The sequence below is a fragment of the Ailuropoda melanoleuca genome, chromosome 19, assembly GCF_002007445.2.
Source record: "Ailuropoda melanoleuca isolate Jingjing chromosome 19, ASM200744v2, whole genome shotgun sequence".
NCBI classification, from domain to species: Eukaryota; Metazoa; Chordata; class Mammalia; order Carnivora; family Ursidae; genus Ailuropoda; species Ailuropoda melanoleuca.
In genome coordinates this window covers 33,391,677-33,413,150 of record NC_048236.1, presented here as the reverse complement: position 1 = coordinate 33,413,150, position 21,474 = coordinate 33,391,677, and the positions used below count along the sequence as shown (strand labels likewise).

Below are 21,474 nucleotides of genomic sequence, written 5' to 3'. Positions count from 1 at the left end.
AGTAAACTTCAAGTACACAAAAACCACTTTAGCCCAGGGCTTACTTAATACCTAAGAAATACCCTATCATTGCTATAATTGTAACAATTACTTAGAAATGAAACACAACCTCTTAATCATAGGACTAAAGAGTANACCAGAAACCCCCACCTTCAGTATCTGACCAGGATCCTCATCCTCCATCATCCAGACACCCCAATCTATCTTCAGCAAGAATCCTGTTAGGTCGGTTTAGCCAGAATCCTCCACTTACCCCTGATGTTTCCTCTTAGAGTCATTTTCCATCCTCTGACTCCCACCCTGCTCTTTGGCTGTAAAGTCCCACTTGCTGTTGGAGAAGATCATCAAGAAGATGTGACTGCCTGTTGACTCACGAGCTGGACCCAGGCAACTGGAGTCTCCCCACTTCCTTCCCTGTCCTTAAAATTTGTGTTCTGCTTGCTTTCCCTGCTCCCAGATGCTGCTCTAAGGATACAGCCTTGAGATAGAAACATGGCGTGGAGGCTACCTGGACTGGATACATGACTGAACCCAGGGAAGGCATCGATGTAAACTTTTAAGATTCCAGCAGGTGAGTGGGTGTGGAGATCTACTTGTTTTGAGGCCACCCAAGACAAGACTCATATATAAATTCTTTCACTTATTAAACTTGCCACCTTTAGATTTGGAGTGGTTCATCTCTTTGTTCTGTCACTTCTTTCTCTCCAGACGACCGGTTTCAGATTTCAGAAAATGGCTCTGAGGAGGTTAGGAACCAGCACCTGCCCACGCTGTATTCAGAGTTGAGGCTGATTTCTCTCCTCCACTGTAAAATCCCATTGCAGTGTTCCCTATACCTATCATGATGACCCTTAGTAAAACTGGCCTTACCATTTTTAACAAGCACCAATGCATATTTTTTAAAACTAGCCAACTGTAAAAGACTTGCTGCTTCCCACCTTAGTGCCTTTAAATATGTTCTTTTCTGAGTATGCTCCACTCTCCCTTTCACCACTTAAAANATATGTTCTTTTCTGAGTATGCTCCACTCTCCCTTTCATCACTTAAAAATTTTCTTTCCAACTATATCCAAAATGCTATGACTCTGTATCTTTTTTTTTTTTAAGTAAGCTCTATGCCCAACGTGGGACTTGAACTCATGAGCCGAGGATCANCGAGGATCGGGAGTCACATACTCTACCACCTGATCCAGTACAGTATTTCCTGATTCAACCCCTCTAGGTTCATTCTTTCATCAGCCCCTTTTTCAATATTTAGAAACATAGCTTTCATTACAGGATAGCATTTTAAAATGCATATATGCTTCATGTTTCTAAAAGTTTGTTATTTATCTCTTCTAATTGTGGTAAAAAAACAAATTTTATTTTAACCATTTTTAAGTGTACAGTTCAGTAGTGTTAAGTATACTCACATTGTGCAATTAACCTCCAGAATTTTTTCATTTTGCAGAACTGTAACTCCACACACATTAAAAAATTCTTTTTCCTCTTTGCCAGCCCTTAACAACCAGCACTTTACTTTCTGCTTGTAATTTGACTACTTTAGATTATCTCGGGTAAGTGGAACCATACAGTATTTTGGCTTTTTTGTGACTGACTTATTTCACTTAACATAATGTCCTCAAGTTTCATCCATGTTGTAGTATTGACAAGATTTTCTTCCCCCCTCACCTTTTTTTTTTTTTTTTAAAGTAGGTTGATGTCCAGCATGGACCTTAAGGATTTCCTTCCCTTTTAGGTTAAATAATATTCGATCCTATATGTATATTTATCATCTGTTCATAGACATTTATGTTTTCTACCTCTGGGCTATTGTGAATAGTGCTATGAACTTGAGTGTGCAAATGTTTCTTTAGGATCCTCTTTTCAATTCTTTTGAACATACTGAGAAGTGGGAACGCTGGACCACATGGCAGTTGTTTTTAAGAGGAACACCATTTTACATTTCCACCCCAGTACAATAAGGGTTCTAATTTCTCCACATCCTTGCCAACATTTTTTCCTTTTTTTTGATAGTAGCCTTTGAAACAGGTGTGAGGTAGCATCTCATGGCAGCTTTGATTTGCATTTGTTTAATGATGCTAAAAATCTTTTCATATGCTTTGACCACTTGTATATATCTTTGGAGAAATGTCTATTCAAGTCTTTGCCCATTTTTTAATTGGGTTGTTTTTGTTGCTGAGCTGTTTTTTATATAATCAGGATATCAGCCCCTTAGATACATTTCTGAAAATTTTTTCCCATTCTGGTGTTTGCCTTTTTATATTTTTGATTGTATTCTTTGATGCATAAGAGTTTTTAAGTTTGATGTAGTCCCACTTATCTATTTTTGCCTTTGTTACCCGTTTTTGTTGTCATATCCAAGAAATCACTGCCAAACCCAATGTCATGAAGCTTTTCCCCTATGTTTTCTTCTACAAGTTTTATGTTTTAGGTATTATGTTCAATCTGTTTTAATTTCTCATATAGCATAAAATAAGGTTCCAACTTCATTCTTTTGCATGTGGATATACAGTTTTCTCAATAGCATTTGTTGAAGAGGCTGTCCTTACTAGATTGATTGGTCTGGCACTCTTTGTTGAAGATTATTTGACCATATAGACATTAGAATTTAATTCAGGGCTTTCTATTCTACTCCACTGGTCTTCATGTCTGCCTCTATGTCAGTACCACACTGTTTTAAAATTACAATAGGGGCGCCTGGGTGACACAGCAGTTAAGCTTCTGCCTTCGGCTCAGGGCGTGATCCCAGCGTTATGGGATCGAGCCCCACATCAGGCTCCTCTGCTATGAGCCTGCTTCTTCCTCTCCCACTCCCCCTGCTTGTGTTCCCTCTCTCGCTGGCTGTCTCTATCTCTGTTGAATAAATAAATAAAATCTAAAAAAAAATTANCCTGCTTGTGTTCCCTCTCTCGCTGGCTGTCTCTATCTCTGTCGAATAAATAAATAAAATCTAAAAAAAAATTAAAAAAAATAAAATAAATAAAATTACAATAGCTTTGTAATATGTTTTAAGTCTTTTTAAAACTTCCTTCTGCCTGAAACACTAAATCTCAACTTAACGTGGCTGGTACTTACTCATCTTTCAGGCTTCAGATTTTATCCCTGTTGTGAAGTCTTCCCTAACTACTCTCTCCCTCCAACACTCACATATACACCTCCTTCTCGTGAACTCCCACTACGCACTGAACTTCCTCTACCACAGAACTTACTGTGCTTTACTTAACTGAACTGTGGGACTCCCGAGGGTGTTCATTCCTGTGATAGAGTACTCATCTATCATTTTCAGCTCTCACATCCCCAGCTCCTAGTCAGTCCTTGCCTGACTCACAGTAAATGACCAACAGCAATTATAAAAATTGAAGACAACAGAATATACATGGCTGGTAAAAAGAATGAATAAAGTCTATGTATTGATTTAGAAAATGCTCCTAAAACATATGAACTAAAAAAAAAAATATCAAGGTGCACAACAGTGTTCATACTATGCTACCATTTATATAAAATGGGAAAAATATAGTCATATAATCTGCATATATATGATATAGCTCCAAAAGCACACACAAGAAAATAAAACTGATTACTTCCAGTTGGCCAGGTGGAAACTGCATAGATGGGAGCCACGGAGAGGGAACCTCTTCTCTGTACGTTTTTTCACACTTTTAAAATCATGTAAATTATTCCCTCTTTTTGGTATTAAATAAGCTTAATTTCTTAAAAAGTAAAGGAGTAATGCCCCCATAGAAAATCAAACAGTAGCTGGGTAACATGTGGCATTTCCTCCCTTCTTCATCTAAGAAATAACAAAAAGAAAATCAAAATGAAGAAAATCTGTATCTTTAGTGTTACATTTGAACCCAGAATCATCCCACCACTCCCCAAAGAACCACAGAAACTAAGAATTTTGTGGCTAAAGTATGTGCTTCATTTAGTAATGTAATCAAGTGGCATATTGAGTTAATCTTTAAGTATTCTAAAACCATGAGCTGTGTATAAACTGCATATTAATTATGTACTGCTTACTAGTTAGTGACAAATATACTAGCTTTATAAAATGTGGTAGCTAGATTCTAGGGTGGCCTCCAATGATCCTCAACTCCTGATATTCATTCTCCTGTACAGTCACCCCTCCTACACAAAATCACTGCTGGTCTATGTGCTGTCCCTTGGATTACTCATTCTGGGGCAAGCTAGCCTTTAAGTGATAAGGACACTTCAAGTAGCCCTATGGAGAGAAACTTAGGCCTCCCTTCAACAGCCAGAAACAACTTGCTAGTATACAAGTGAACCACCTTGGAAAGGGGTGCTCCGACCCCAACTGAACCTAAAGATGAGGGCGGTCCAGGATAGTATCTGACTGCAACCTCACAAAACTGAAGCCAGAACCTCACAGCCAAACTGCTTCCCAATCGCTTCTGAAAGAAACTGAAAGTATTGTTTTAAATCACTACATTTTGAGATAATTTGTTGTTTTTTTTTTTAAAGATTTTATTTATTTATTTGACAGAGATAGAGACAGCCAGCGAGAGAGGGAACACAAGCAGAGGGAGTGGGAGAGGAAGAAGCAGGCTCATAGCAGAGGAGCCTGATGTGGGGCTCGATCCCACAACACCGGGATCACGCCCTGAGCCGAAGGCAGACGCTTAACCGCTGTGCCACCCAGGCACCCCTGAGATAATTTGTTATCCATAGATGACTAGAGTTTATTCTCAAAAATATTTTATTTAAAACAATTGTTTGAGTATAATTGACAATGTTACATTAGTTTCAGGTGACTTGACAGGTTTACACATTATGGTATGCTCACAAGTGTAGCCATCATCTGTCACCATACAATGCTGTTACAGTATCAATGACTATATATTCCTCATAGTATGATTTATTCACTCCATAACTGGAAGCCTGTATTTCCACTACCCTTCGTCCATTTTGCGCATCCCCTCACTCCCTCCCCTTCTACATCCATCAATTATCTGTATTCTTATAGTCTGATCCTGCTTTTTGTTTGTTCATTCATTTCTTTAGACTCCTGATATGAGTGAGAGCATATGCTATTTGTCTTTTTTCAGTCTGACTTATTTCACTTAGCACAATATGCTTTAGGTCTATCCATTTTGTTGCAAATGACACAATCTCATCCTTTTTATGTCTGTGTAATTTTCTATTGTGTGTGTGCACCACATCTTCCTTATCTATTCATCTGTCAGTAGACACTTAGGTTGTTTCCACATCTTGACTATTACAAATAATGCTGCAACAAATCTTTCTAATTAGTGTTTTCTTTTTTTTTTTTTTATTTTGGATAAATACCCAGTGGAATTGCTGGATCATATGGTAGTTACATTTTTAATTTTTTGAGAAACGTCCATGCTGTTTTCTACAGTGGCGATACCAATTTGCATTCCCACCAACAATACATGGGGGTTCCTTTCTCTCCACATCCTCACCAACACTTATTATTTCTTGTCTTTATGATTTTAGCCATTTTGGCAGGTTTAAGGTGATAGCTCATTGTGGTTCTGATTTGCGTTTCCCTGATGATTACTGATGTTGAGCATCTTTTCGTGTATTTGTTGGCCATCTGTATGTCTTCTTTGGACAATAGTCTATTCAGGTCCTCTGCCCACTTTTTAACTGGATTGTTTGAGGGGTTTTTTGGTGCTGAGTTGTATTAAGTTCTTTATACATTTTGGACATTAACGCCTTATTGGATATAAAGCTGAAGGTATCACAATTCCAGATTTCAAGATACACTACAAAACTGTAGTAATCCAAACAGTATTAGTCCTGGCACAAAAACAGACACATCAGTGGAACAGAAGAGCAAGCCAAGAAAGACAAGCAGTAACTACTGCGACTACACCAAAATAAACTTTTGCGCACTGAAGGAATTCATCCACAAGAAGGCAACCGACCGAATACTTACTTTTTAAATCACAACCTATATACTATTAACTTAAAAAACATAATAAAAACAGCAGTTATCACATCACATAAAACTAACAGGCAAGAATCAGGTAGACTTGGGGCACAATGCTTTGAAGATAACCTTCCAATAAAAGGACAGGTGCCATAAAAATAATCATGTTGCTGGAATCCCTTTTCAGGCTTAAGGGTAAACTCCTGATTAACTGGTGGTAATATTTATGGAATTGCTGGTATACAATATGGCAGTCATTTAAATATTTATTTTTCTTCCAAAGTGACAGACACTAACTTTAAAGCAAGTACTATATTGTTTTTTTTTTTTCTACAAAGAAAAACTTCTGTCCAGGAAATTTTAAATTCAAGACATCATAAGGCTTATGTTAAATGTATATGAAAAGCCACCGTGCAAAGTATATCACGCTTAAGACAAGCAGACTGGGATGGTGTACAATATACAACAGTTCCAGCTATTCGGAAAATTTGATTGATTATACTAACACATATTCTAAGGGTTTCAAGTAGCTGGTACAGAGCGCGCGCGCACGCACGCACAGACACACAAAGCAGTTATTTACCTGTATAACATAAAGGACTAAAACTGCTGTATTTTTACAGTTTTTCTGATTACAGTCTGTTGTTACTTTCAAATGTAAGATTTTATCTGCACTGCTTCTATCCTGCCGCTTTATTTTATAGCAGAGACACAGGAAAGAAACTACTTGTTTGGGTGAAAGCTCTTTTACGAAATAAAGACTATTCATCAAGAGGGCTCTCTTCTTACTTCCAAACTGAAGTTGTAACCCAGAACCTTAGATTAACAGCAATCTGACCTCTGGCTGAGTAGCAAATTATAGTGTATACTCCTAAACCTAGTACTACCATTCAGGTAAATTACTTTTTGGAAAACAGAAACACCAAAGTAAATGGTCTATTCACCTGACCTCTTTGTTCATGAACACAAAATAACGGTAATTTAAACATTAAGCTCACAATACATATATAAGCCTCAATATAACCACAGCAAGTTGAAATACATGATGTACTTTACAGAACAAGAGTAGGGAATTTTCTGCCTATTCACATTAAACTCTTTCTATAAGAGAGGAGAATTTTTCATTACCTCAGAAGAAAAAAAAAAGGCCAGAAATGTCTTCTTTAGGATGGAAATACTAAACTCTAGCTCAAACTTAAAAAGTGATCAAAGGAAGACATAAGGGAGGTATTATAGTCTCTTGTTTATTATCTATCCATGCTTATAGCAGCTTTGCCAAATAAACATATTATCAATATTTCATCAGTCCTGAATCAATAGTCATCACTTTGTCATATAAAAGATGCCAAATGATTTTTATATTTCTTTAGATTCAAAGGTTTATCTTACCGCTATGATATCCTAATAATAAAAAGGTGGATGTTTTATTTGTAAAAGTAACATTAGAAACATTAAAAACTTTTTTTGAAAAAAATAGACACTTATCTAACTCAATAATGATCATTGTCTTTTTACTGCATTTTTAAAGTTAACTCTAGTACATCTTTTAATTTGCAATTAAGGTTGTATTTCCCAATTCTTTCACAGATAAAATCCTAAGCAATTTTCAGGCCCTGATTAATCCTGTGTCTTCCCAAATTTTGGCCACCAATCAGATGTGAGATAATTTTATGCGGCCCAAGGGGAGGGCTAAGTGAAACTGAATCAGTGAGGAATTTATTCCCTCTTCATTCTCTTGTAATTGCTCTGCATCAGGAAGTTCTCAGATTGATGGCAGAATGTTATCAATACCTCTGTAATTCTTGCTATCTCCCTTTTAAACGAAGAACAGCAAGTTTTAGACTTAAGAGTGTTCAATACCCAACAGTTTCTAGAATTTAACAAGTTTTGTCTTCATTATTTTCAACTTTATGTCTACTTTCTGTTGATGGCAAGTGATACTTTATATTTATGGTGATTATTTCCAGTTATCTTTAAAAATTATATTAATAACTACACGTATATAAAGAAATACAAAGAAGATAAGTACACAGCAAATATGCAGATATGGCCAAAATTTTGAAGATGATGTAAGAATGAGTGACATTTGAGAAATACTACACTTATCCACTTGGTCAAGAAATAAAGTACTACCATGAACTATGAGCATACATTGGTTTAGCCATCAAGGACAGAAAAGAATGATAAATGTTGACAGGAAAGTCCGGAAGAGAAGAAAGTTACTTCAAAATGAGGTAATCAAAAAAGGATTCACAGACAAGGTGGCACTGGAGCTAGGATAGTATGACATAGACATGACAGGACAGAGTATGCGTTGCAAGGTAGCAAAAGCGTAACAAAACAGGCCTGAGTGGTGGCTGTTCTAAATCTTGCCTGTGCTGGAGGTTACTTGGGTGTGTATATAATGTACACATACAATGAATGCACATTATCTGTAATTTTTTCCTGAAATTTGGTACTTTGTCTTTGACCTATGCTATGAAAAATTATTGAGGTTTTAGGCTTGGACAGCTGGGGGGGGTAAATAGGTAAATACAATAAAAGGAAATCACCATTTAAAGACAAGGGAATCAAAAGTCCTTACATTCATATCGTAAATTTTCAACAGAAACTGTAAGCTATTACACAAAACTTGAAGCTCTATACTTCTCAACAGTTTCATTTCAGGGAAAAAATTTACCTGAATTAAGGCTTACCTATTAAGTGTGTTATTCCCACTCCTGTCCCCCTAAAACAAAGGAGCACATTAATAGCACTCCTAACAAAGTTTTAATGAAGAACAGACTGAAGTGGCCATACTGTGTGCTAGTGACACCTGAGTGCTAGTGGCACCGGACAGAATTTAGCAAAATAAGATTGCATTCAACACTAATTCCCAAAGAACTCTTTCCAATGATCTAAGCTCTTAAAATTTAGTTAATTATTAAGTACATTTCAGGTGGCTTTTATTGCATCTCATAATTTAAGAACTCATGACTAGAGAGGGAACTCAGGCATAGCAAAAATAATGCCATTACCAACAAGTCTTGTTGGAACTTTATAATGCCATTCTCAATAAAATCAATGACTTAACCTTAAAACCAAATCCAAAATGTGAATTATGATTATAGAAAAGCATCAAGAGACCAGGGGGGGGAAAAAAAGATAATCCTCCTCTGCAATAAATCAAAGCATTAAAGTGCACTGGAACCTACGTGCATCCTTAATATTTTACTAAGGAAAATACAAGCCTCTTGTTACATCAATGTGTTGCCACTGTATCTTTATGCCCCAGAAAGCTTAAACTGAAAGCTAAAAATAATAATGTTGGTAATTTTAGAGCTGAAAGGAGACACAGCTCAGGTATAGGTGGTCCAGCTCATGCGAGTTCGATTTACAATTTTTTGCAGTGACAGCAAGCCTCAGCTCCCATCAGCCCTGCAATCATGAGTAAACAACTGATACACTTATAACCATCCTTTATCCACCCAATCATTCAGTTTTTCACTTTCAGTACAATATTCAATAAATTATGAGATATTCAAAACTTTTATAGAAAAATGAGCTTTGATAGATTTTGCCCAACTGTAGGCTAATGTAAGTATCGTGAGCATGTGTAACATAGGTTAGATGTCTTAAATGCCTTTTCAAATTACGACGTTTTCAATTTATGATGGGTTTATCAAGACATAACCCCATCCTAAGTTGAGGAAGATCTGTAATTTTCAAACTGGTCTTCTGTGTAATTATATTCTAGATGTTAACAGGTTGGCCATGAGAAAACAGGCTTTCTGGACAGGTAAGACCGCTTTAACCCTATGTGCTCCTAAATTATTTGTTATGGAACACTGTTCTGGGGCAGTAAGGCTGTTACTGGGATTGAGAACAGTGTTCAGGAGGAAACATCAATTTGGAAATCTCTGATCTTACGAAATTCCCTTAAACAGATAACAAAACTGAGGCCTACAGATATCACATCTGGTTAGCTGGAGAAGAATGCGAACAAAATCCTTCATTCCCAGGCCAGACCTTTCCACTACTTTAATTACAAAATGAGACTCTTTAAACTGTATGTAGTCAAACATTAAATTTACATTTAACATTTTGGTTATGGTGTCACATTTTCTGGTGTATTAACTCAGGTGTTTTTAATTCTTCCTTCAAGACCTGGGTTCCTAATTAGACCCACCTAGAGATTTACTATTGTTTAGTAAATGAGGAATGATTACGTTCAGAGTGGCAGCTCTAAGAAATCACTGAAATAAAGCACTTGTACTACAACTGGTTTTAATTTTCTCTTGTTACAACCTCCGTCAGCTCAGCTAAATTACTGGGTTGTTTATTAGGCCGTAAATTTCTTAGCATATAACGTCAACATATGCTGTCCATAAGAACATACGAGATCTGTCTGCGTAGAGAAAGCCAACAACATTGAAATTGAGAGACTTTTGTTTTTCTACAGTTCTGGGCTTATTTGTCAGGCAAACAGTTTCCTATCTTTTTTGTAATTATAAAAAAAAAGTTTTCATTGCTTTAACTACAGTCTCCAAATCAGATTGTTAACAGTGTATTTCTCAAACCCCACGGAACTATAAGCTGGTGTTAAGAAACAGTTCCTTCAGCTTTGTAGTTGTGTACCACTCCCCCTCCCCCCTCAGGGTAGGAGAGAAGAACAGAAGAGACCCAACAAAAACTATTGTTATGCTGCAACTTTAAAAGGTTTGAGAATCAAAGGTGATAATGGTTAACAACTTCCTTATGACTAACCTGACTTCCTCTAATAAACTTCTGCACTCCTTTCCAACCCCCCACATGGAACATTAACTATGGCAGGCATTCGTCGTGTCTCCTCAATCTTAAAAGAACCCACCAGATGAATGAGACCACACGAAACCTGGATTCCACCAACAAAGAGGTTACTCCGCGCGCCTTTATCGCACAGGTGCGACCTCCACCCCAACCTTGCGCACCGCTGGGCCCCAGCGCAGGAGACTCGGGAGCGGCCACCCCTGCCTGGGGCCGCCCTCGAGCCTCCGCCCGGCCCCGGCCAGCCGATCCCCGCGCAGCTCCTGCCTCTCCGCAAACCGGAGGGCGGCCGGCCGGTTTCCAGGCTCCAGGTGGGGCCAGGGCGGAAACACCCCCGACGCCACAGCAGCCTGCCCCGCGGGACGTCCCCGCGGCTCCGGAACCAGCCGGGCCGAGCCGAGCAGGCCGCTTAGGGCCACCAGCCGGGCTCGCGACCGCGCTGGGGGGCGGGGACGCTGTTACCTGCCGTGGGCTCGGCCGCTCCCCGCCGGCGCCGCTCTCCTGGCAACCGCGGCAGCGACGCGGAGGCCGGGAGCCGAAGGGCCTAGTGACAGCTCCCAGCGTGCACTGCGCCCGCGCCCACGCCGGCGTCGACGTCGACGGCCCTCGATCCCCGCCCCCGGTCCGTGCCTCGCCTCCTGGCGCTAGCTGTCGCCACAGCGCCCTCAAGCGGACGATCGGGGAAGCAGCCCATGGCCACCAACTACGGGAATGGACCTGGAAAGGGAATAGCTGGTGTTTTCAACTTGCCAGCGCCAGCCACGTCTTAATGGAGAGTTGGAATGCTAGGAATTGAGAACAGTTTTATATATTATTTAAACAATCATTTAGGTGTTATTTAAACAACTCCTCGATATTTCATAGGAGAAGCTTGGGGCCCAGAGAAGTTGGGAGACTAGTGAAGTTAGGAGATAAAGTTATCAGATTTGGAAATATTTTGAGTGATCATGGGTGATGATTTCAACTAATATCTTCCACCTTTAGTTCTCAAAGCTATTAAGTCTTAAATACTGCCACATAATATTGAAATATTTAACAGTCTTAGCACAGCATGGTCTTCATACTTGGTGTTTTTAAAGATTGCTATATTTCACACATTCGTAAAAAAACAATCTTTTTTTTGACCATACGATTTAGGCAAAACAGTGCAATCTTCCTTGGTACTGGATTTAACCACACTCTCTTCTGTATAGAAAACAGAAAACTTACATTTTTGCAACTGTTTCTATCTTAGAGCAATCGTGTCTAAATCCAGAAGCAATGCCAGGTCAATCCTGGACATTGGTTGCTTCAAACAGAGGAAAGCTACCAAAGGACTGACATGGTTCATAAAAAATATACTGTAGTTTATTAAAAAATGAAACAAGATTGTGTTTTGGGTGGAGAAATCTGCTCTCGAACCTCCTGGGGTCAGTGCCCGCCTGTATCTCCTCCTTTAGTCATCCCCGGCCTCTTCCAGCCTCATTCCTACCCAGCCTAGTAAAAGGAGGGTACTTGGCCCGGATTTTTAAGGTCACATCTGAGAGACTAACGCACCGGGCCACGCCCACAAGAAGAAAGTGGAAGGACAGTTTGGCTCCTCCGACCACCTTTGTCGGCGCTCAGACACAAGCGACGGTTTGAAAACGCTCACGCCCCCAGGTCGAGATCTCGCGGCAGCGCGTTCTCCGCCCGGCAGGCGGCGCTGTGGGCTGGCGGGCTGTGTCCGCCCAGCGATCTGGGCCCGGAGGCCCGCCCCGCCGCCGCCGCCGTCGCCAGCGCCGCACATGCCGCCGCTTCTGGCTGCGGTGGCCCCGGTTCGCCTGAACGTGCGGCGGGGCGCCGGCCATGGCGGCTGCTGCGGCGGGGACGCGCGTGTTCCTGGAGGTGCGGAGACGGCTGCAGAGCGCGCTGCTGATCCTGGGGTAAGGCCGGCGCTGGGCGTGCGGGCAGCTAGGCGCAGTGCCTGCCTGTTTCTGCTGCTCGGGGAGCCTCCGCCTCCCTCGGAAGGACGGAGTTTTGAGTTTCTTTCCAGGTGCTAAGAGCCTGTCACTTCCTCAAAGTGGAGTTTCTCCTCCCACCCCCCGTGCTTTTATTCCCCACGTCGACTGGTGATCTCGGCGTCACCTGGAAGCTTTTTAGAACTGCAGAGGCTCAGCCCCACGCCATACCTGCAGAATCATAACTTGAACGTTTTCACTAGCTTTCCCGGACTCAAAATACACACTAAAGTTTGAGGAGCACTGATGTAACACAACGGTGCCCGGCTTTTCCAAAAACAGTGCAAAAAAATGCCTTGCCTGCTTCTTTTTGGGATCCTCATTAGAGGATAAATTCCAATGTGAGAGCTTCCTATTCTGTACATAAATTCGGGTTGGGTTTTTTTTTTTCCTCCCCACCCTGTGTCTGCAGAAAAACTGACACGTTCACTGAACGACTAACAAAGGTTGCAGACTTCTTATTGGAGCTCATTCTTGTATTCACATTCCGCGTTCCAATGAGAAGTCTGCAAACGTTTAAATTGTTTGCCACACATACAAGAAGCTTTTAGGACAAATGGTCCCTTGTTTTTTTGTTTGGTAGTATGTGGCCCCCTCGATTATTCCCTGGTGATTGCCATTTCAAACAGAGTAAATTAGATGTTAAAATCCTGAAACTTTTACTACACGAGCCACTCAGAGGTAGATTGATGCTTTCTTTTCCTTAAATCGGCCAAGTAGAATTCAGATCCTAGCTTCTTCACAAGAGTAGAATCGTTTAATCTTAATTTTTTCAATTGTAAAATATGGATATTTATTACTTTTTTTCTTCCTCTTTTTCTTCCGTTTCTCCCTCTCCTCGAATCGTAAGTTCAGATAGGTATCTCCAATTCCAGTCCACCTTGTAGAGGTATTAGCAGCCTCAGACTTAGGAAAAACAAAAAGACAAAGCCCCTACTTCCTCTCATCAAACGGACCCTTCAAAGTTCCCCTAGGTTACTCTCCCCTGTTGAAGCAAGTGAAGAAACCTGATTTTGCAAGACTATTAGTTTGTCCATAATGGCCTTTGGCTGTTGAGTTTTATCAACAACTTGCCCCTCATGAAAGCAAAAGCAATCACTCTTCTGATTTCATTCAACAAAGATTGGTTTTGCCATTTCACGATCTGTATATAAATGGATTCACACAGTATTTACTTTTCTGATTCTGGCTGCTTTCCTTCAACAGTGCTTCTGAGGTTCGTGTTTCATCTGTGTCATTGCACATGTCGGTCTATTTTTCTCTCGCTGAATAGTTTTCTGTGTGAATATACAATTCATCGACCCATTCTATTGCTGGATATTTTGTGTGTTTCTATAACTTGATTATTATGCATAAAGTTGCTATAGCATTTTAATGGGCATACATTTTCATTTCTCTTAGGTAATTACCTAATTCTATAATTGTACAGTCTCATTGTCATTTTAATTTGCATTTCCCCAATTAAGATGTTGAGTACCTTTTCATTTGCTTTTTGGTCATTCATACGTGTTCCTTTGGAAAGTGTCTTCTAATTTTTTGCCATTATAAAAAATCAGGTTGTTTGTCTTGTCGAATTTAAAGAGTTCTTTGTGGAGTCTGGAAATAAGACCTTTCTTATTTATGCCTTGTGAATATGTGAACACTTTCTCCCAATCAGAAATTTACCTTTTCATTTTCTTAATAGTGTCTTTTCAGGAACAGAAGATTTTAATTATAATGAACTTTATTGCATTTTTTTCTTTAATGGTTAGTGTTGTTCATGTCTTAAGAAATCTTTACTTACCTCAAGGTTGTAAAGTTCTCTCCTGTTTATTTTCTAGGAGTTACATAGTTTTAGCTTTTATATTTAAGTGAAATTCATTTTTTGTATTTGGAGTGAGATAGGAGTCAAATTTCATTTTTTTTTTCCTGTAAGGATATCCAGTAGTTCCATCACCATTAGTTTAAAAGAGTGCCATTTCTCCCATTGAAATAACAGTGTCTTTGTCAGAAAACCTTTGACCGCACTGTTTGGCATCATGTATCTCTTCCTATCCTTTACTGTTAATGTATGCCTTTGTATATAAATTTTTTTTAAAGATTTTATTCATTTATTCGACAGAGATAGAGACAGCCAGTGAGAGAGGGAACACAAGCAGGGGGAGTGGGAGAGGAAGAAGCAGGCTCATAGTGGAGGAGCCTGATGCGGGGCTCAATCCCATAACGCGGGGATCACGCCCTGAGCCAAGGGCAGACGCTTAACCGCTGTGCCACCCAGGCGCCCCCTTTATATATAAATTTTTAAAAGCATATGCTGAATGGGGTTTTTCTGAGTCCATTTTGATAATCTCTGCATTTTAATTAAGATTTTTAGTCTTTTTACAGTTAGTGTAAATGATATGATTGAGTTTTATTCTTGTTCCTAATCTTTAAAGAAATGTTTCTAGCATTTTATTGCTAGGTATGATGAAATTGACTTTTGGCAAATCTGTGGTAAATTGCATGGCTCCTTTCTATTCCTAGTTTACTATGGGTTTTAATCATGGATAAATACTGTATTTTCTGTAATGATTTGTGCATGCATTTGATGGTCATATTTTTTCCTTTCATATTTACATCTATGAATTGCATTAGAAAAATCTTTTTATGTTAAGCCATCTTAGTATTCCTGGGGTAAACCTTGGCCATTCATTTATTCAGTCCACAGATATTTACTGAGGTCCTATTCTAGTGCCAAAAACTCAGATTCTAAGTGCTGAGTATCCAGCTGTAAGCAGTGACAACAGCAAAGGCAAAAATACTTGGCTGTCTTTGAGCTTATAGTCTAATGGTGGCAGTGGGTGAGAGGTGAGCAGAAATTATATGAAATAAATAAAATATACATGACATTGAATGGAGATAAGTACATAGAAAAAAATAAAACAAAAAGGGATAGGGAGAAAAAATTATAACCCCTTATTGCTAATAAGAAAGCAACACTTGAGTAATAAACCCAAAAGGGAGAGGTTTAGAACTATATAATATCTGATGAAAGACTGTTTCCCTCTGAGAGAATAGCAAGTATGAAGGGGTGCCAAGTTCAGAGAGATGTGAGTGGACTGGCGGAGCACATAGTAAATGGCCTTACAGAGGTATATTAGTAAATGTTTAACAACCTGCATTCTGAGAAAACCAATGAAACTAACAAAAAATCTTTCGGATTTGCAGCATTTACTGATTCTTGTGGTGTAGATACTTTCAAGCTACCAGAGTGATGTCAGCTAGTTTGCAAAATGCCTGGAATTTTAACAACTGTCTCCAGTATATCACTAGGTCTTACAAGCCATGGAAAGAATTTTAGCTTGCACTCTCAGTGAGATGGGAAGTCATTGGATAGTTTCAAGCAGGTTGTGGTACCTGAAAGAACAGACGTGCACAGTGAAGAAAGCCTCAAGTATAGAAAAGGTGTGGACAATTAGGGTCTCAAACACTTTGTTTTTGGACAGACTCAACCTTAAGATTAAGTTACTGTCAGTCCTGAGTACATTACTCTGGATTTCCTACGTATAAGAACATTCCCCCCTATAACCACCATGCACCTTCAGAACCGGGAAATATGTTACTACCATCTTATGCTCAGACCTCACTCAAATTTTGCCACATGTCTACATAATATCTATAATAGCAAAAGAACCCAGTTCAGAATGATGCATTGCATTTCATTGTCATGTTTCCTTAGTCTCTGAAAATTGGAAGAATTCCTCAGTTTCCCTTGATCTTCACAATCTTGACACTTCTGAAGATTACAGCCTAATTATTTTGTGGACTCTCCTTCCATTTGGGTTTCTTTCATGTTGCCTCAGGATTAGGATCAAGTTATACATCTTTGGCAGGAATATCAACAGAAGTGATGCTGTGTTGTCCTTACATCCTATTAGGTGTCATGATTGTGACTTAATCCGTAAAAGTTCATGTTAACTTTGAGCACGTAGATAAGATGATGTCTGCCTTCACCAGCATAAAGTTACTCTTTTTTTTTTTTTGAGGCTTTAACATTTTTATTTAGGAAAAGATTGAGTCTGAAGCTATAATCATTCAACCTAAACCATCCCTTTTTCAATAGTGGAGTCAATTTATGCAAAATATTTTTCCTTGTCTATAAAAAACAAATTGAACAGTATTTTAATGATGAGGAAATACGAACACACACTTTAACCAATTTGCACTATCATAAAAGAAATAGGATGTTCTTTCCCTTCCCCTCTCTCAACCATTCAAAGAAGAGAATACTGCAAATTTTAAGAACCCCACCGACTATCAGAGTACTTACAGAACAAAGGTAGCACAGGATGAAACTATTTCTCTGTATTCCAGAAGGCAGAAGCTTGGGCGCGCTGGCTTTACAAGTGAAAGTAGCACAGGCCCACAAAAGCTCACAGTAAATGCCTGCCAGAACAGGGGCCTCCATGAAGTTATTTGGGTTATTGCTTTTACAGGAAAGAAAAAGGACAAATTTGAAGTGGAGTAAACACACACACACACACACACACACACCTTTTGTCACATTTACAGGAATTCAGACCTTTTGTATTCCCATGCTCGTGGGTAGTTTTGATATACACTGTAAAGAGCTTCAGTATTCAGGAAGAATATTGTAAGGTTGACAAAGAACAGGAGAATTCTTCATGCTTCTGATATCTCAGATTTGCTGAGTGCAATTGCCAGTTCTAACTCTTCCTACTCTTATGATTCAGTTGAACAAGACTCTTTTTCTCTTTATAATCAGTAAGTATTAATTGGAGAGGTCCTTTGTGACTACGTATAAATACCTTGTTCCTCATCAGACTTGCATTTTATTCATTCATTTACATCAGTATGGACCCATGGTCTTCTTTTATTCATTAGGTTACTTTTTTTTGCTCAAATTATATCAGATGTGTCCAGGTGGAGTCACTTTAAGATGATTTTAGTATGTTCCTATTATTCTTTGATTTTTTTCTTTTTTGCACAGCAACATGTCCCAGGCTCTTCTCATTCTTTTCCTGTTCTACCCCTGGATGTAGTTATTTTTTCAAGGAGCATTATTTTGTTGTGTGTATGTTCTGTCCCTTACCCCAGCTCGCGCATGTGTGCGTGCGTGCTCTCTTTTTTTTCTCTCTCTCTCTCTCAAATAAACTTAAAAAAAAAGAAAAAAGTGAAGTGGAAAATGATCTTTAGAAACCAAAATCTGAGCACAAAGTATCCTCATTACGACTGACGTGTCACTTTTTCCAGGCCCTAGTGGACAAAACTAGAGTGTGTATGTGACGTATACGTGATGTTTATGTACGAATGTGTCTGTGTGTATTTGTGTTTGTATATCATACATACAGATACACACATACACATCTGTATTTCCGTATCTCTCTATATACATTGAAAACCATGACCCCGCACGGGTATTTTCAATTCTAGTCTACCACCATAGGATCCATTCTGATTTTTTCCCTTTCCCTCTTTGTAACTCTGTTCTCCCACAGTGAGAATCCTGGCTTTCATGGTTGTCATGACATACATTAATTTGGTCAGTTCCCCTCTATGTACATGATCTTATGGTGGCATCCTTTGCTGCTTCCCTCCCCACTCAGTGTTGACACCTTCCTCCTCTGCTTGGGTTCTGTTATGGAATGAATTTTTGTGAGCCCCCTCAAAATTTGTATATTGAAGCCCTAACCTCCAATATGATGGTATCAGGAGATGGGGCCTTTGGGAGTTAATTAGGTTTAGATGAGGTCATGAGGGTGGAGCCACCATGATGGGATTAGTGCCCTTATAAGAGGGTATACCAAAGCCGCTTCTCTTTGCCCTGTGAAGATACAGTGAGGACGGAGCCATCTACAAGCATGGTAGAGGGCTCTTAACAAGAACCAAATCTCCTGGTGCCTTAATCTTGAACTTCTCAGCCATCTGAACTCTAAGAAATGTGTGTTGTTTAAGCCACCCAGTCTGTGGTGTCTTGTTAGAGCAGCCTGAGCAGTCTAAGGAAGCCTCTGGAACCTTATACTGAGTTGCCACCCTCCCTCCCTGCTTAGATTTCTCCTCATCCCTCTTGAGATCTGACATCCCTATGGGGCAGCTGTCCTGGTGGATGCCCTCCTTCCTCACTCTGCTGGGTGTCTCACCTCTACCCCAGGCCACTCTGGTTCTCCCACACTTGCATCGATGCCTCCTACCTCTAATTGGCTGAATTTTTCATGAAGGGGAAGAAGAGTGGTAAGCCAAAGATGGGGTGGGGTTGAGGCTTAGAAACACAGTGATATCCCTTGAGGCACTCCTAGCGCCATACGGCACAGTCCAGATTGAAAATCCGTGAAGTAGCTAAATGGACAAATTGTGTATCTTTGGAGCAATATTCAGCAAACTGTAGCCCCTGGGCCAAATCTAACCTGTGGTGTGTATTAAGTACAGTTTATGAGCTAAGAATGGATTTTACATTATTTAAAGCATTGTTAAAAATAAAATACATAGTATAATATGCAACAGACCATATATGGCCTGCAAAAATACCATCTGGTCCTTCTGACCTCTTCTTTAGAGGATTACTATTTCTTAAACATCAGTTCTTAAAACTAGACTTTTGACTCTGGGGCACCTGGGTGGCTCAGTCAGTTAAGCATCTAACTCTTGATCTTGGGTCATGTCATGATCTCAGAGTCATGGATTGAGCCCCACATCAGGCTCTGTGCTGAGCATGGAGCCTGCTTAAGATTCTGTTTCTTTCCCGCTTTCTCTCTGCCTCTCCCCGACTTGTGCTCTCTCTCATGTGCTCAATCTCTCTAAAAAAAATTTTTTTTTAATTAAAAAAAAAACACCCTAGATTTTGACTCAAGAGTTTGAGGATGTATTCCTTGGAAAAGACTTAGGTTCTTGCCAATTCAGTGCAGGTCCATATGCTTTGAAAAGGAACTAGCCAGAAAATAATCAAGGTTTTCTAAGGCAAATTAAGAGGCCTAATCAAGATTCACACCTGAACACATGGCACAATCTCTGTACTTAGATAATACTCGAGTAGATGGCCTGCCTTCTGTACTTAGGTGATCCAAGCTGCTGGCCTGTCCCTGCTGTCTGCACTTAAAAGGGAGTCGGAGTGCTCGGCACCCCTGTTACAATGCTAAGCATGTTTTAGCTTCATATGAGGATCGTTTCCCTATGTCTTCATCCCCTGCTGTACTTTTGGTGTCTGGTGGCCAGGGAATGGACTGTGTTTTACTCTCGATTGCCTATACCAAGTGATTTGTGTTTGTAGCGACCTGGACCAGCCCGTGCTTTCATATCTGGTATTCATACATCACTAGATTGTTCTCTTTATTTTTTTTTTTTAATTTTTAAAATTGGCAAGAAGTTTTTTTTCTCCTGTACCTTTTGTTTCATGTAATCCTGGTTTCCTTATCAAAATCCTGTTTATCAAATGACAGTACTTTATTGTAGGTAAAATACAGTGTCATTGTAACGCTAGTGTCAGAAGCAAGAATATTTCATTGGCTCATCCATTCACTATTCAAATAACAGTGCTTGACCCGTGAGAGTCCCTGCCAGCCCTCCATGTGCTTCCATAGTACTCTGTATTTATCAGGAATACATACAATGCAGTGGGTTTTTTTGACCCCCAGATCTCTTTTGGGGGGACAGGGCACTGGGGTGGGCCTGGGGTGCTCCCACTGCACTGCTTGTTCACTGGCGCTGCTTCCTAAGTCTTGTGGCTTCACCCCAGTGGGCAGCTGGGAAGGCCAGAGAAGGGCTGGGTGTGCAGGGCCTTGAACCCTTCATCTGTGGACAGCGGCGTGGGGAGGGCGGCTCCGAAGGCCAGGGCCACACCCTCCAACTGGTGAAGCTACACTGTCCCTGTGTTTTGCCGCCATCCAGAAGCTGGTCATCCTCGTACTCCTGCTGCTCATTGGCGGCTGCTTGAGGCCCTCGAGGAGGCGCTTCAGCCTGAACACGGTGCTCCACTCCTTGGCTTCCGTGAAAACGGTGGTCCTGTGGTTCCGGATTATGAGGAACCTGTCCTGGGGGTGGTGGGCTACCCACCCCCTCCCAGTGAGGCCTGCTGCTCCTGGCCTAGCCAGTACAGTGTTTTAATGCTCCCTCCATCATTCCTGTTTACTTGTCCATGCCCTGCTTGGGGTGGGGGTGAGGGGCAGAGAAGGTATCTTGTTAATGGTTGTAGTCCTAGTACCTGGCACGTTACAGAACTCAGAAAAGCTCTATTGAATGAATGAGGGAGAAAGTGAATGAATGTACAAAGCATGCTAAGGTCAAGGGATGCAAAGAGGAATAAGCCATGTCTTATGCGGCCTTGAGTCCTCTTGCCAAAATATTTTAAAGAACAAGTGCGTGATGTATGACAGGCCAGCATTAGATTGTGCTGATTCAAAGAACCTGAAGCTGGGGAGACGTGTGGGAGGAAATAGGGGGCTTTAGGAAATGGAAGGTGGACTGTGCGAGCAGAATGACTCTGGGAGCAACCCCAAGAAGGTCCAGGTTGGAGTAACTGCAGGAAGTGCTAGGATAGAGAATTGGGGCTCAGGGTCATTATTAGCAATGGGGGAAAAGTGCACATTTAAAAATGCATCACTGCCATAAAAAAAGCCAAGAATAAAACGTAGGTTCCAAAACTTTCATGTTACAGTGACTGTGAGAAGTACTCTCTAACCTGATCTAAATCTTGTATAGAATGATTTCCTTTATGATCCATTCGCTGCTATTTGGGGGGGGGGGACAGTGACTTTAGACCATTTATTGAAGAGAAACAGATCCTTGGCCATTTTTGTCTGTTTTGTCATGTGGTTTTCAT

General features: G+C 40.3%; 2 protein-coding genes and 1 pseudogene across 10 annotated transcripts in view; 1 reads left to right on the top strand and 2 right to left on the bottom strand.

The window, feature by feature from the left end:
* Positions 1-11,290, bottom strand: part of DOP1A (DOP1 leucine zipper like protein A) — a 126,255-nt gene extending 114,965 nt beyond the window's left edge. For both annotated transcript variants that reach the window (XM_034648215.1, XM_034648217.1), the window contains exon 1: positions 11,167-11,290. The gene's annotated coding sequence lies outside the window, so the exon portion shown is untranslated. The remainder of the gene's footprint in view (positions 1-11,166) is intronic.
* A 1,132-nt stretch (positions 11,291-12,422) lies between these two features.
* UBE3D (ubiquitin protein ligase E3D) overlaps positions 12,423-21,474 on the top strand; it is a 150,883-nt gene continuing 141,831 nt past the window's right edge. For 4 of the 8 annotated variants that reach the window (XR_004622040.1, XM_034647911.1, XM_034647913.1 and 1 more), the window contains exon 1: positions 12,424-12,608. Coding sequence is in view for 6 of the 8 variants with exons in the window: in XM_034647911.1 (XP_034503802.1) it covers positions 12,532-12,608 (77 nt within the window). In the remaining 2 variants the exon portion in view is untranslated. Of the gene's footprint in view, positions 12,609-21,474 lie in introns of all 8 variants that reach the window. The other 4 variants (XM_034647915.1, XM_034647916.1, XM_034647910.1 and 1 more) reach the window with 3 other exon arrangements.
* On the bottom strand, positions 20,156-21,375 carry LOC105240187 (annotated as a pseudogene).